Source organism: Thalassophryne amazonica, chromosome 1 (assembly GCF_902500255.1).
Source record: "Thalassophryne amazonica chromosome 1, fThaAma1.1, whole genome shotgun sequence".
NCBI classification, from domain to species: domain Eukaryota; kingdom Metazoa; phylum Chordata; class Actinopteri; order Batrachoidiformes; family Batrachoididae; genus Thalassophryne; species Thalassophryne amazonica.
The window spans coordinates 101,909,225-101,923,835 of NC_047103.1; the positions used below are offsets into that span (position 1 = coordinate 101,909,225).

General features: G+C 43.6%; 1 protein-coding gene across 2 annotated transcripts in view; it reads right to left on the reverse strand.

The window, feature by feature from the left end:
• Nucleotides 1-14,611, reverse strand: part of lancl2 (LanC lantibiotic synthetase component C-like 2 (bacterial)) — a 170,497-nt gene that overhangs the window by 75,993 nt on the left and 79,893 nt on the right. For both annotated transcript variants that reach the window (XM_034173032.1, XM_034173042.1), the window contains one exon: nt 3,318-3,464. In XM_034173032.1, the coding sequence (XP_034028923.1) occupies nt 3,318-3,464 (147 nt within the window). The remainder of the gene's footprint in view (nt 1-3,317; nt 3,465-14,611) is intronic.

Here is a 14,611-nt window from a genome sequence, read left to right on the forward strand (position 1 = left end):
TAAAACGGTTACTAGACACTCGAGGGGATTCTCATATCGATCCGGATCCACTTTCAGCCTGCTGTTGCCCCAGAGTGGTTCTCCAGAATGCACAAAGCTTCTTCTTATAGCTCATGTCCCGTGTGGGGTCTCAAACAACCCTGGTCCTGCATTGGTCCACTCGCATCCAGGACAGTTGTTTTATCCTCTCTTTCAGTGACGTTGGTGCTGGTGCTGGCATCGTCTTGAACAAGTAGCCTCTCTTAACAAGGTCTTCAGCTGCTTCTGTGGTTGATGCATATATTTTAGTGCCGTCACTGTGCATCACGCGTAGCCTTGCAGGAAATAAAGTTTGGTACTTAACCTGATTTTCTTCCAAAGCCCTACGAATCTCGGCATACTACCTCCATTTAATGATGATGATGGACAGCAGATAATCATGGTCAAGGTTTATGTGGCTTTCTTCCCACCTGAATCCCTTTGCTTGCCAGGCTTTGTGTAGCAGCATCTCTTTGGTTTTAAAGCTCAAAAACAACTTGACCACAATAGAGCGAGATGGTGCAGTAGCTGGTGGTTGAGGGCCTAGTGAACAATGTGCTCTTTCAATTTGAAAATCGTGCATATCTTCAGAGAGTGAGGCCTTCATGAAGTAATTGCTTAAGAAAAGACAACATATTAACGGAGTCTTTTTCTGCCTCTTCTGGTACACCGTAAATTCTAATGTTGTCTCGTCTTCTTTGGCTCTCAATCTCTGCTAACTCCATGTCAGGCCTCTCCTATACCTTTAGCATGTCGGAGGTCACATCCTCCGTAACTTGAATCCGTTCCTCGGCCATTTCAATTCGTTTTTCAGCCTCATCCAGTCTTTTAGCGACACTCAATATGTCCCCTCTCAGCTCTTCAAACTGCTGTCTGTTCTCCTGGTGAAATTGCCTCAATTCTTGCAGAATCTCAGAGTCCGACGCCATTTTTTGCTAAGTGCTAACCTTAGCCGATGTTTGTTAGACTTGACCATTGGGATAAAACTACTTCTCTTCTCAATATTCATTCGGCTGTTCCCATTTTTTTGTTTTGTTCCGGGTCGCCACAGCAGATACAGCCAGATCCGCATTGGTAATTGGCACAAGTTTTACGCTGGATGCCCTTCCTGATGCAACTCCAGTTTTACCTGCAGAAACACACACAGCCGTTGGTGTTCCACTGAGGTCTCCCATTCAAGTACTAACCAGATCCTGCTCTGCTTAGCTTCTGAGATCTGATGGGATCAGGCTAACACAGAGCAGACCGGCTGCACTTCACTTCTCTTCTATCTCCCTCAAAATAAAGTGGTAGTGTCCTGCCACGTCTTCATAGATTAATTTCTTACTGTAACATCAGTTTAAAAGGGGGCTTTTGGCAGAATTTCTCATTCAGTCGGGGGCCCTCTACTGCGCTGCCGTCATGGAGGATGTTCCAACCGGAAGCTCCCTCTCCAGAGATGTTCGATCAGATTCAGGTCTAGGCTCTGGCTGGGCCACTCAAGGACATTCACAGAGTTGTCCTGGAATCACTCCTTTGATATCTTGGCAGTGTGCTTAGGGTCACTGTCCTGCTGAAAGATGAACTGTCACCCCAGTCTGAGGTCAAGAGCGCTCTGGAGCAGGTTTTCATCCAGGATGTCACCATACAGTATTGCATTCATGTTTCCCTCAATTCTGACAACTCTCCCAGTTCCTGCTGCTGAAAAACATCCCTACAGCATGATGCTGGCACCACCATGCTTCACTGTAGGGATGGTGCCTGGTTTCCTCCAAACATGATGCCTGACATTCATGCCAAAGAGTTCAATCTTTGTCTCGTCAGACCAGAGAATTTTTGTTTCTCATGGTCTGAGAGTCCTTCAAGTGCCTTTTGGGAAACTCCAGGTGGGCTGCCATGTGCCTTTTACTAAAGAGTGGCTTCCATCTAGTCACTCCACCATGGAGGCCTGATTGGTAGATTGCTGCAGAGATGGTTGTCCTTCTGGAAGGTTTCCTCTCTCCCCAGAGGAATGCCGGAGCTCTGACAGAGTGACTATCGGGTTCTTGGTCACCTCCCTGACTAAGGCCCTTCTCCCCAGATCGCTCAGTTTAGACAGGCGGCCAGCTCTAGTCCCAGTGGAGCTGAACTTCTAACATTTACAGATGATGGAGACCACTGTGCTCAGTGGGACCTTCAGAGCAGCAGAAATGTTTCTGTACCCTTCCCCAGATTTGTGCCTCGAGCCAATCCTGCCTCAGAGGTCTACAGACAATTCCTTTGACTTCATGCTTGGTTTGTGCTCTGACATGTACTGTCAACTGTGGAACCTTATATGTAGACAGGAGTGTGCCTTTGCAAATTATGTCCAATCAACTGAATTTACCCCAGGTGGACTCCAAATAAGCTGTAGAAACATCTCAAGGATGATCAGTGGAAACAGGATGCACCTGGGCACAATTTTGAGCTTCATGGCAGAGGGTGTGAATACTTATGTACAAGTGATTTTTTAGATTTGTTTTATAATTATTGTTAATAAATTTGCAAAAATCTTAAAAAAAAAAAAACCTAACAAACAAACAAACAAAAAAAATTCACACTGCCATTATGGGGTATTGTGTGTAGAAATTTGAGGGAAAAAAATGAATTTCATTCATTTTGGAATAAGGCTGTAAGTGCAATGCTGTGAATACTTTCTGGATGCACTGCGTGTGTTGTCAGTAAGAACTGGTAGTTCCTCCACTGGCATGCATCCCAAACCCACAATAAAGCCATCACCAACTAATGGATATTCCTCACAGCATTGCATATGGTTATCTGACTGGAAGATGATCATCTCACGCCACCTTTCAGGCATATTACTTCAATTTTATTTTAACTTAAGGAGTCTTATGGTTGCTTTGGATGTTGTCAACTACTTAAAACCAAAAAAAAAAGTACTACATTTCTTTTAAAACCTGCTTAGTTAAGAGTCAGGGGGCAGAAGCTATCCCAGCAGTCATTGGGCAAGCAACAGGGTACACCCTCGACAGGCCACCAGTCTATCACAGGGTCACCATATAGACAGATACACAATCATACTTTCACTCACATCTATGGTCAATTTAGAGTCACAAATTCATTCAAAATGCATGTCTTTCTAAGAGCGCTTGGTGGGAACCCACGCAAACATGGGAAGGACCAGGCCAGAATCAATCTCACACACACACACACACACACACACACACACACACACACACACACACACACACACACACACACACACACACACACACACACACACACACACACACACACACACACACACACACACACACACACACACACTCTGCATGTCTTACCTGCATAAGCATATAATAGATACCAGCCATGCCGTGGGCGGCACCAATGTACTGTTTTTTGTGCCACTCATACAACAGCGGGCAGCGATCAGACTTCTTCTGTTCTGCAGAGAGGTTCTTTCCCGATTCAACAATGGCCGTCACTATCTGTGGAAAGAAAAGCCAAGCTAAACAAATTAGTGTCAGGCAGAAGTATACTTTTATTTGTTGCACTTCCATGGCTTACGTTGTGGGGGGGGGTGCAAAAACAGATGTTGTCATGACAGTAGAATAAGTAGAATATGACAAACCACCGATTCCTAGTATTAATTTAATTACTATTGCACCACTGTAGAGCACACAGCACCGATATGAGAGGAGAGACAGAAACATGCGAATTTACCCTCAAATCAAGCAGTAAAAAGCCAGGCTGATCTGCTCCGATTAGTTCAGAGTCAAATGGAAAATATGTAGTACTTTGTGTTCCCAGGACAAAGACTGGGAAACACTACTGTGAACAGTTCTTCCAGTTGCCATTGTCGCAGGTAGTATGTGAACTGCTTAAAGCTGCTGCTACTGTTGCCTGCTGTAGTCACAGTGTCATTATGATATGCCAATGTGAGCAGCCTAACAGAGATCAGCCAACGTTAACTTTCATAAAAACAGATAGGCCACAATGCATGCCCATCTAAAGCTCTGTTTCCTGCAACACATAGGGGATACTTTATTCTTTAACAAAAATTCGAAAAATACTGTTCATGAAAGAATGAATGAATGAATGAATGAATGAATGAAAACTGTTTATTTCGAACATTTGATACAACAACAATTACAAGATAGATCAGTAAAGACAACAACAAAAAAGTTCCTACTGTGTACCCAACCCAACATGTCCGAAAAGGGGTAGGGTGAAGCATCAGCTTATTTATCCCTACCCCTTCTTCCCCACAACCAGTAATACCCTTTGCCACATATACACATAGATTCCTACACACCTAAACCGATATCAATATATATATATATATATCAACATACATACACATATATATACATATATACACACATATATACACATATACATATATACACATATATATATACACATATACATATATACACATATATACATACATATACGAGGACTGTCCAAAAAGTATCAGACCTTTTTATTTTTTTCAAAAACCATATGGATTTGAATCATGTGTGCTTGCATGAGCCAACCTTGAACCTTCATGCGCATGCGTGATTTTTTTCACGCCCATCGGTTGCATCATTCGCCTGTGAGCAGGCTTTGTGTGAGCACTGGTCCTCCCCTCTCGTTGGATTTTCATTGTGAGGTGGAACGATTTGGAGCTTTGCTGCATCAAATTTTTCTAGAAACTGTGAGACAGCCAGGTGGAAACCATTCGGAAGATTCAGGCGGCTTTCGGTGACAATACTATGGGCATCACACAGATTAAGGAGCGTTACAACCGGTTTAAAGACGGTGCACAATGGCGGAGGGTGCGCCGCGCTCCGATCGGCCATCGACATGCTGAAACGACCAGATCATTTCCAAAGTGAACGCTGTGTTGATCCGGGATGTCGTCTGACTACCAGAGAAATTGCAGAAGAGGTGGACATCAGCACTTTTTTGGCACATTCCATTGTTACAGGAGATTTTGTAATGAAAGATGCGCGGAAGTTGGAAGTCTCACAGGACATGTTGTGACATGTCCAGCTCTGTCAAGAAAGATGACTTTAAGCTTGCTTTCAGCTTGTTTTCATCTTGGAATATAATACGTGCCATTGGATTAATACACACGTTGTTGGAATAAACTGGACAGTGTTTGGTACTTTCCCGGAGTAAGTGAGGTCATACCGGACTTTTCCATTGCAGATGGGGAGGCCCATGGAATGAACTCAGTGGTGAAGACGATGGAATATGTCTGAGAATGATTTTAACATAACCAGTATGATCAAATGAAGTATTAATGTGTGGAAAGTAATATCTAAGAATGATTCCAACATAACAAGCATGATTAAATGAACTATTAATGTAATAAAAAAGTAAGAAGTTGATTAGAAAAAGTATGTTACAAATAAGTGAATGATTATGAGTTGTTTTTCATAAAGGGTGCAGTCAGAAGAAAGAGGAACTGAAAGAAGTTGTTTTTAGTGCAGAGTCAGAGAAAGAGGAAGTTAGTGATGTCGCAAGCAAGGCCAGAAGAGCTGATGATAAAAACAACTGAAAATAATTAAGATGTGATAAGATATGAAATGAACAATAAGGAATGAAAATGTTGTATATGATCATATGAATTGTTTTTATGTGAAAGAAAGTTGTAATGAAATGATTGAATATGATTGATGTGATTCTAAAAGACATGATTTAAAAAAAAGAATGAATTCTCGGAAAAAGCTGATGTGTTAAGCAGAAAACAGGAAGACTTGCACAATGGGTTACTGGCAGCCAGGAGATGAGTTCTCCAGATGGCTTCCAGTAAAAGGAAGGAGTATGGGGGGAGGTTTTGAGTCACCATCATCCCCATGGTAACCAAGATCAACTCAACAACAACAAGAGTTTCATATAAAAACTGTACAACAACAGGAAACGGGGTTATTCTTCCAGGGAGAGGTGCTGTTGCCACTTCTCCCCTGCTACGAGGAGATCACAAGACTTGACCATCTTGTGGGCTGCAACTGGAATCGAGGAGCGAGAGGATTGGAGACATAAGAGATTATTTGAGAGAGTTTTCAACTCCCACTCAGGCCGTCCAGTCACGGAGTAGCAGAGCATTGGAGAATAATCACTGGCCTTAAGTCTGAGTGGGGAAGTTTCAACGTTTTCTCTCTCAAGGATCATCACATCATACCAGAATGGATTAGATCAACTTTTGGTTGATTGAAGAAGGAATAAACTCTTACGTGGATTTATTTCCTGAAGGAATTCTTATGTGGATTTATTCCCTGAAGGATTACAACATCACACAAGGATCGTGGTCAGCTAACAACTAATAGCTGATGAAGAGGAAATTCATCGAACTGGGGATTTTAACATCAAAAAACCTCCTTCCCTCACTCCTAGAAAAATTGTTAAGAAGTTAATCCAGTCCAGTCAGAGTAAGATCAGACAGCATTATTGAATCAAAAACAAAAATCTCTGCCAATTATTATTCTGATTATATTTGAATTACTGTTGTGAAATTATCATCATATAACCGATTTTGATTATGTTGTCAGCACTTGCAAAACCTGCAATAAATTTCCAAGCATGCAGTTAAAGTGTTAAGGCTCGGACATTGGATTTATTGATTCTTCTTAAGGTGTAAAAGTTAAAGTTTTTTGGGTGTATAACATCAAAAAGTGCTCTAAAAGGTTAGTCTGGTTTTTAATGAAATTAACGCATCCTGGGGACTCGCTGTACGAGTCACTAAATTTAAAATCTAGCAACATTCCAAGAGCCCTGATCCATAAGAGGAGAGCTGCCGTTAACGGGCGTGGCCGGCTCGTATCCTGGTTCCAGAAGAAGGCTATTCGACCGGGGTGCGAGATCAGCGTCAGCGGGGTGGATGTCCGGATGGAGGCAGTGAGCGGCTAGACGAATCTCCTCGCCACCAGCTTGAACAGTCTTTGTGCAGCCCTGCCGGGTAATACCCGCGGAGACATGAAGGTCGGACCCCAGAGACGGAGAGCTGGTTTTATATAACGGGATCTGACACGTGGCGCCCGAACAGGGACCTGACGAAGTGTAGTCGGGTCCGAGGAAGAATCCTGGCCAAAGGAGAGTCTTTTGCCATTGGATAGGTGGGAAGCTCCTGAGTGGATCACCAAGGGATACAGTGTTGTGGAGAGTGTCGGCTGATGGCCCGTTTAGGTCCAGTAACGGCTTGAAACACATCTGTTTTCCAGAGGTGTGGAAGATTTGGAGGCGACCACCAGAAGGACGAAGTAAAGACAACAGGAGTAAGCATCCCAGGGAGCTGGGATCAAGGACGAGAAGCAGACGTGTCACTGCTGGATCGTCCGAACTGGGACGAGAAGCAGACGTGTCACTGCTGGATCGTCTGAACTGGGACGAGAAGCAGACGGAGATAGCCTGCTGGATCTTCACGAAACGACAAGGAAGGGAAGCAGACGAGGGAGCCTGCTGGATCGGATCGTCAAAGAGAGCAGGTATGAGAGTATACCGTGCAAAATGGTGATCTACAAGAGAGAATAGGTGAGGTTCCTGAGGGGAGAAGCGGGGAAAGGAGCAGCTGATTTGGAGTTAACCTCTGGAATTAGCGCTGAATAGCCAAGTAGTCTGTCACTCATCCCTGACTCAAGGCGCCAAGAGAGGCTTTGAGAGGCAGGCGACTCGAGACGACAAGGACCATAGCTGAAGTCAAGGAGACGACAGTGGTGGAATCGACAATCTCAGCAACCGAGAGAATAAAGAGAGGATAATCATTACAAAACAGTAAGGTTAGTGTTAAAAACAAGCAGTAAAAATATGGCTGAAGAAGGGTCAGGACCCGTAGCAACTCCTGAGTCCGAACCAGACGAGGGAAAAGAAGTGAATATTCAGCCACACAGAGTAGTATTGTATGGACGAGGATATGATTTTTTGGCAGAAACAATTCAAAAATATGTCAGAGATCAAAGTGTAGAACCTGATGAAGAAAGTTTCAAAGAAGCTATGGCAGAAACCATACACAAATTAGGGGTATATTATCCAGGTCAGCATAAAGAGGGGCAGATCCTGGCCGTTTTGGAGAGCCCACCAGTCCCAAAAGACAAGGCGGGGACCAGAGAGTGGCTTGAGTCGTGGTGCAAAATTCTCGAAGAAGGGTGGAAAAGACGACAAATCACCACCTTAAGTCCTGAGAAAAGTTATGACCCCGTAGTAAAAATGACAGCTGGGTTGTTGGGAGCAGAGACGGTCCTGGTTGATGTTAAAGCAAAATCAGCGTCAGTGTATGCCGAATTTAAGTCCATGGCAGAACGATTAAAAGGGGTAGGAAGAATGCTTAAGGACCAATATCCTATAAAGGAAGATAGGGATGGAAGTCAGATCATCGACACTGGAGATGAGAGCAAGATAGATTTCCAGGCCAAACCCGAACAAAGTGAAGATGAAAACGAGCCAGAGGAAAGTGAAGATGAATTAACATCCCAAGGAGGTCCTAATTCTGGAGTAAATGGTCAAGAATATAAAAGCCCGGACCAGCTCTCTACAAGCTTTGACCCGGGGTGGCAAAAATTGCCCTCAGGAAGTGTGAGAGGAACAACCTCAACAGTCAGAAAACATACAGAACGCCTGATTGAACAGGAGAAAAGATGAAGAAGCCTTCAGGGAGTATCTGGACAGATATTCCCTCAATCGCCGGAATGTGGGCCCAGAAGCTTGGGACAGCTTAAATTTGAAGAATGTGCTGCCGGACCGAGTTACCACATTAAAAAGGAAGGGCGCTCGGAGGAAATCTTTAGAAAATCTAAAGCAAAAACCCACCATGTATACGTTGAATCTGACTATATGGAAGACTTGAACCCTATGAACGAAGGAACCAAAAAAATGGTGACCCAAGATGGAGGACGGGCATATCATTATTTTGGCAGTCCTTGGGATATAGATGGAGATAGTCTCATTGTCTTCACAAATCCCAAACTGAAAATTGCCAACCGAAAATTCCGAGCAAAGCTCAAGGAGAAGGCAGGCAAAGAATACCAAGAGGAGCTTAAGAACATAAAGGGGAGAAATCTGGATGGAAAATCGATGGTGATAACAAGCGCACCACGAATGGATTATCATGCACTCATACATGTGCCTTTTGAAAGCTACCCAGGGAGAGAAAATTCAATCGAATACACAGAGAAAATGTTGAAAACTCTGGGGATAGCTATTGATTTGGCCAAAGAACGCCAGCATCGGCGAGTGGTGATATGTGTGGACGGATTACGATCTGGACATATGACATGGGAAGAGGCAGAAAAGGTTGCCATTGCAGCCGTGAACCTACACATGCGTACCCCAGGAGTATGGGGATCAATGAGAGATTGTGGTGGTCACTAGCAATGAGCAGGAGCAAGATCGAGTGAGAAGGGCACTTGAGGCAGTGAACCTGGGACCAAATAGAGCAGGTCCAAAGAAGGGTGCAGTTGGAGCAAGTGGAGTGGCAACTAGTCCTCTGTTAGTGATGCAGCCCATTCCCATGGAGACAAGTGAGAAAAGATTAGCACATGCTGTGGGAGTGCAGCAATTAAGGATTAAAACCCCACGACCAACATTAAAGCAAGTTGCAAGTGGGCTCCAGACTATCATACACCCGACAGGCTCCTAATCACGGATGAAAGAGCCTTTCCAGGCTCCTCCACCGGATAATGGAGAAGAGGATCCTATATTCATTCCTTTACCAGTCGTAAATACTGAAGCAACTGGGGCACCCCGAAAGTCAGAACAAAACGGGGACCCACAACCACAAGACCTAAGTCCTCCCCATGAATCTGATATGGATGAGGACCAGGAAAGAGAGTCTGAAGAGGAGATCAATCCACAAGACTCGGAAGAGGATGAACCGCTATCTGTGGTAGGGGAAAGAGAAGTCTCACGCCCAGAACTACGAACTGGATGTTACAGAGGACGAAAGAAAGAAGTTGGGGTGTATAATGTGCGTGTAGCCTCTGAGAGAATTGCAAGAGATGTCAGAGTCAACCCAGTGGAGACCCGAGATAAGCGACAAACCTATGCTCCAGAAGTTGGACAAACTGGGTATGACAACCCAGAAGAGTGGATAGAGCGACAAGATGAAAAGAAAACTCTCGAGGTAACAGCTACTGTTGGAGAGTGGGCTAATATACTAATGTGGCCTTTCTATCCTACATTAACTGCCTGTAAAGAGTTAACAAATAACTTCAGAGTCGCCTATTTAGGCGTTGCCCATGATGTGATGTTGAGAAAACTAAAAACAGCAGCTTTACGCTGGTCACGGCAAGTGTTGAGAGAAACCAATGAAGAAAATCTGGATGACGAGGGAGAAGCAATTCCACCACCGTCAGGATTACAAGTAAGCCTCCCAAATCAGAACTTTCCTGCTGGATCTAGAGAGCAAAGTCTGCCAGCAATTCAAGCTGAAATTCAAGCAGACGGCAGGGAATTCTGTGAATTCAAGAAATTAAAGATGCTGGTGAGAGAGAAAGAACCAAATGAAGACCTAAAGGACTATTTGAAAGAAGTGTGGCCCCTTACTGACAGAGCTTCGAACAGTGAAGAGGGTAAATCTATGTGGCTAGCCCAAGTTACCAGTCAACCCATCAGTCGGGGTGAACCAGCACGAAACCATTATGCCAGGTTAGTTTTGGAAGATCCTAACGATGAAGATTCTCATATTGCTCGAGCTAAAGCTGGACTAGACAAAGGTCAAACATTGGTTCAAGTCTGGCATGGACTGAAACAGATGATTTTGCCACAACGCTATGTTAGGGCACTGAGAGAGGTCACAAAAGGAAGAAGAGGGGAGATAACCTTTGTAAAAATGCCCATAGACGGCACTACAGTCCCACAAATGGATGCGGTGGTAAAGAGCTGGGATCTGGAGCAGCAGTTCTATGAAGAAAAGAGGAAGAAGGAGAGCACACCGAGATCAGGACAAAAACCGGTGGGAGTGGAGAAAAGAAATTCAGTGCCTAAACCACCACCTCCTCAGTCACATCAAACACCACAGAGGAATAATCAAAGGCCTCCCGCTGGACAATGGAGCTCTCAGCCGAGAGGTCCACCACCTCCACCACCACAATCGTGACCTACACCTACACCTACACCTCGTAGTGGTGGCTATCTCCCTAAAGAGGAGTATGACAAATTAACTCCAGAACAAAGAAAAACCCTCCAGGAAGTCCGCCAAGCTACAGCGGCGGCTGGAGGGCAGAAGAAGTAATGGCTTCGGAGGCGCGGGTAACGCTAGACCATGCCTACTGGGAAGGGGACGATATCTACACTGATGTGGATGGAGAACCGTACCTGGTAGACACGGGAGCAGAGGTGTCCATGACCCGCAGAAACCTTGTTACCATAGGATACCTATTGATCCAGTATGCAAATGGGGCAACGGAGAGAACACCATTTGGAATATGGAAAGGGATAGTTTGGTTAAAAGGCCCCTTTAATTTGATATCAGTCAAGGATTTGAAAGAATTGGCCCAAAAGACTTCGAACTCTAATAAGACGACGAGTGAAAAAATTACAAGCAAGAGTTGTACGAATGGGTATAACTCCAATTGGAAAGAGTCCGGTAAGCTGGTACAAAGAAGTGGATGTACCAGCTGTCACAGAAGAAAAAATTGAAGAAAGTGATTTCTCTGAAGCAGGGAAAGAAAAATTGAGGGAAATTATCTCCGAAGCTAAAGTAGCACGATTTAAAAATGATTGTGGAGATTTGGGGACTAAACACATTCATGTCATCGAAGGAGGAGTACATCCACCGGTGCGACAATATCCCTTGAACCCTGGAGCGGTTGAGGAAATGGATAAAATAGTAAAAGAATTGGAAGCTTTGGGGATCATTCGAGTGGAATTAAATCCGATCACTAACAGCCCCATCCAAGCAGTTAAGAAGCCAGAGTCGGCAGGAGGAGGATGGAGACCCGTAATTAACTTCAAGGCTCTCAATCGACGAACAATAGCCAATAGAGCGAGTTTGATAAATCCCCAAGGAGCACTGAAAACTCTCCAAATTAAGAAATACAAATCATGCATTGATCTGGCAAATGGATTCTTTTCCCTGCGATTAGCGAAACAGTCAGAAGGGAAAACCGCATTCACACATAAGGGGAAAAGTTATGTGTGGCAACGACTCCCGCAGGGATACAGAAATTCACCAAATGTGTTCCAAGCAGCAGTAATAGAAATATTGAAAGATCTGGGAGTGACAGTCTACATCAATGATGTGTTTATCGCAGATGATGATGAAAATGAACACCTAATGCGGCTGCAAAAGGTGATACAGAAGCTCACAGAAGCTGGATTAAAACTCAACCTGAAGAAATGTCAGTTTGGACAATTCAAGGTTAACTATTTGGGATTCCAGGTATCATCAGACTTGGGACTCTCAGAAGGATACCGAGAAAAATTGAGTCAGATTAAACCACCTCAATTTGAGAATGACCTACAGAAGATATTGGGACTGTGTGAGAGATCACGTTCCACACTATCAGAAATATGCAAAGCCCCTTTATGCTCGTCTCAAGAAGAAACCTAATGGACAATCAATCAATCAATCAATTTTTTTATATAGCGCCAAATCACAACAAACAGTTGCCCCAAGGCGCTTTATATTGTAAGGCAAGGCCATACAATAATTATGTAAAACCCCAACGGTCAAAACGACCCCCTGTGAGCAAGCACTTGGCTACAGTGGGAAGGAAAAACTCCCTTTTAACAGGAAGAAACCTCCAGCAGAACCAGGCTCAGGGAGGGGCAGTCTTCTGCTGGGACTGGTTGGGGCTGAGGGAGAGAACCAGGAAAAAGACATGCTGTGGAGGGGAGCAGAGATCGATCACTAATGATTAAATGCAGAGTGGTGCATACAGAGCAAAAAGAGAAAGAAACAGTGCATCATGGGAACCCCCCAGCAGTCTACGTCTATAGCAGCATAACTAAGGGATGGTTCAGGGTCACCTGATCCAGCCCTAACTATAAGCTTTAGCAAAAAGGAAAGTTTTAAGCCTAATCTTAAAAGTAGAGAGGGTGTCTGTCTCCCTGATCTGAATTGGGAGATGGTTCCACAGGAGAGGAGCCTGAAAGCTGAAGGCTCTGCCTCCCATTCTACTCTTACAAACCCTAGGAACTACAAGTAAGCCTGCAGTCTGAGAGCGAAGCGCTCTATTGGGGTGATATGGTACTACGAGGTCCCTAAGATAAGATGGGACCTGATTATTCAAAACCTTATAAGTAAGAAGAAGTCAGTACTCTAGCTGCAGCATTTTGAATTAACTGAAGGCTTTTTAGGGAACTTTTAGGACAACCTGATAATAATGAATTACAATAGTCCAGCCTAGAGGAAATAAATGCATGAATTAGTTTTTCAGCATCACTCTGAGACAAGACCTTTCTGATTTTAGAGATATTGCGTAAATGCAAAAAAGCAGTCCTACATATTTGTTTAATATGCGCTTTGAATGACATATCCTGCTCAAAAATGACTCCAAGATTTCTCACAGTATTACTAGAGGTCAGGGTAATGCCATCCAGAGTAAGGATGTGGTTAGACACCATGTTTCTAAGATTTGTGGGGCCAAGTACAATAACTTCAGTTTTATCTGAGTTTAAAAGCAGGAAATTAGAGGTCATCCATGTCTTTATGTCTGTAAGACAATCCTGCAGTTTAGCTAATTGGTGTGTGTCCTCTGGCTTCACGGATAGATAAAGCTGGGTATCATCTGCGTAACAATGAAAATTTAAGCAATACCGTCTAATAATACTGCCTAAGGGAAGCATGTATAAAGTGAATAAAATTGGTCCTAGCACAGAACCTTGTGGAACTCCATAATTAACTTTAGTCTGTGAAGAAGATTCCCCATTTACATGAACAAATTGTAATCTATTAGACAAATATGATTCAAACCACCGCAGCGCAGTGCCTTTAATACCTATGGCATGCTCTAATCTCTGTAATAAAATTTTATGGTCAACAGTATCAAAAGCAGCACTGAGGTTTAACAGAACAAGCACAGAGATGAGTCCACTGTCCGAGGCCATAAGAAGATCATTTGTAACCTTCACTAATGCTGTTTCTGTACTATGATGAATTCTAAAACCTGACTGAAACTCTTCAAATAGACCATTCCTCTGCAGATGATCAGTTAGCTGTTTTACAACTACCCTTTCAAGAATTTTTGAGAGAAAAGGAAGGTTGGAGATTGGCCTATAATTAGCTAAGATAGCTGGGTCAAGTGATGGCTTTTTAAGTAATGGTTTCATTACTGCCACCTTAAAAGACTGTGGTACATAGGCAACTAACAAAGATAGATTGATCATATTTAAGATCGAAGCATTAAATAATGGTAGGGCTTCCTTGAGCAGCCTGGTAGGAATGGGGTCTAATAAACATGTTGATGGTTTGGATGAAGTAACTAATGAAAATAACTCAGACAGAACAATCGGAGAGAAAGAGTCTAACCAAATACCGGCATCACTGAAAGCAGCCAAAGATAACGATACGTCTTTGGGATGGTTATGAGTAATTTTTTCTCTAATAGTTAAATTTGTTAGCAACGAAGTCATGAAGTCATTATAGTAAAGTTAATGGATATACTCAGCTCAATAGAGACTCTGACTCTTGTCAGCCTGGGTACAGTGC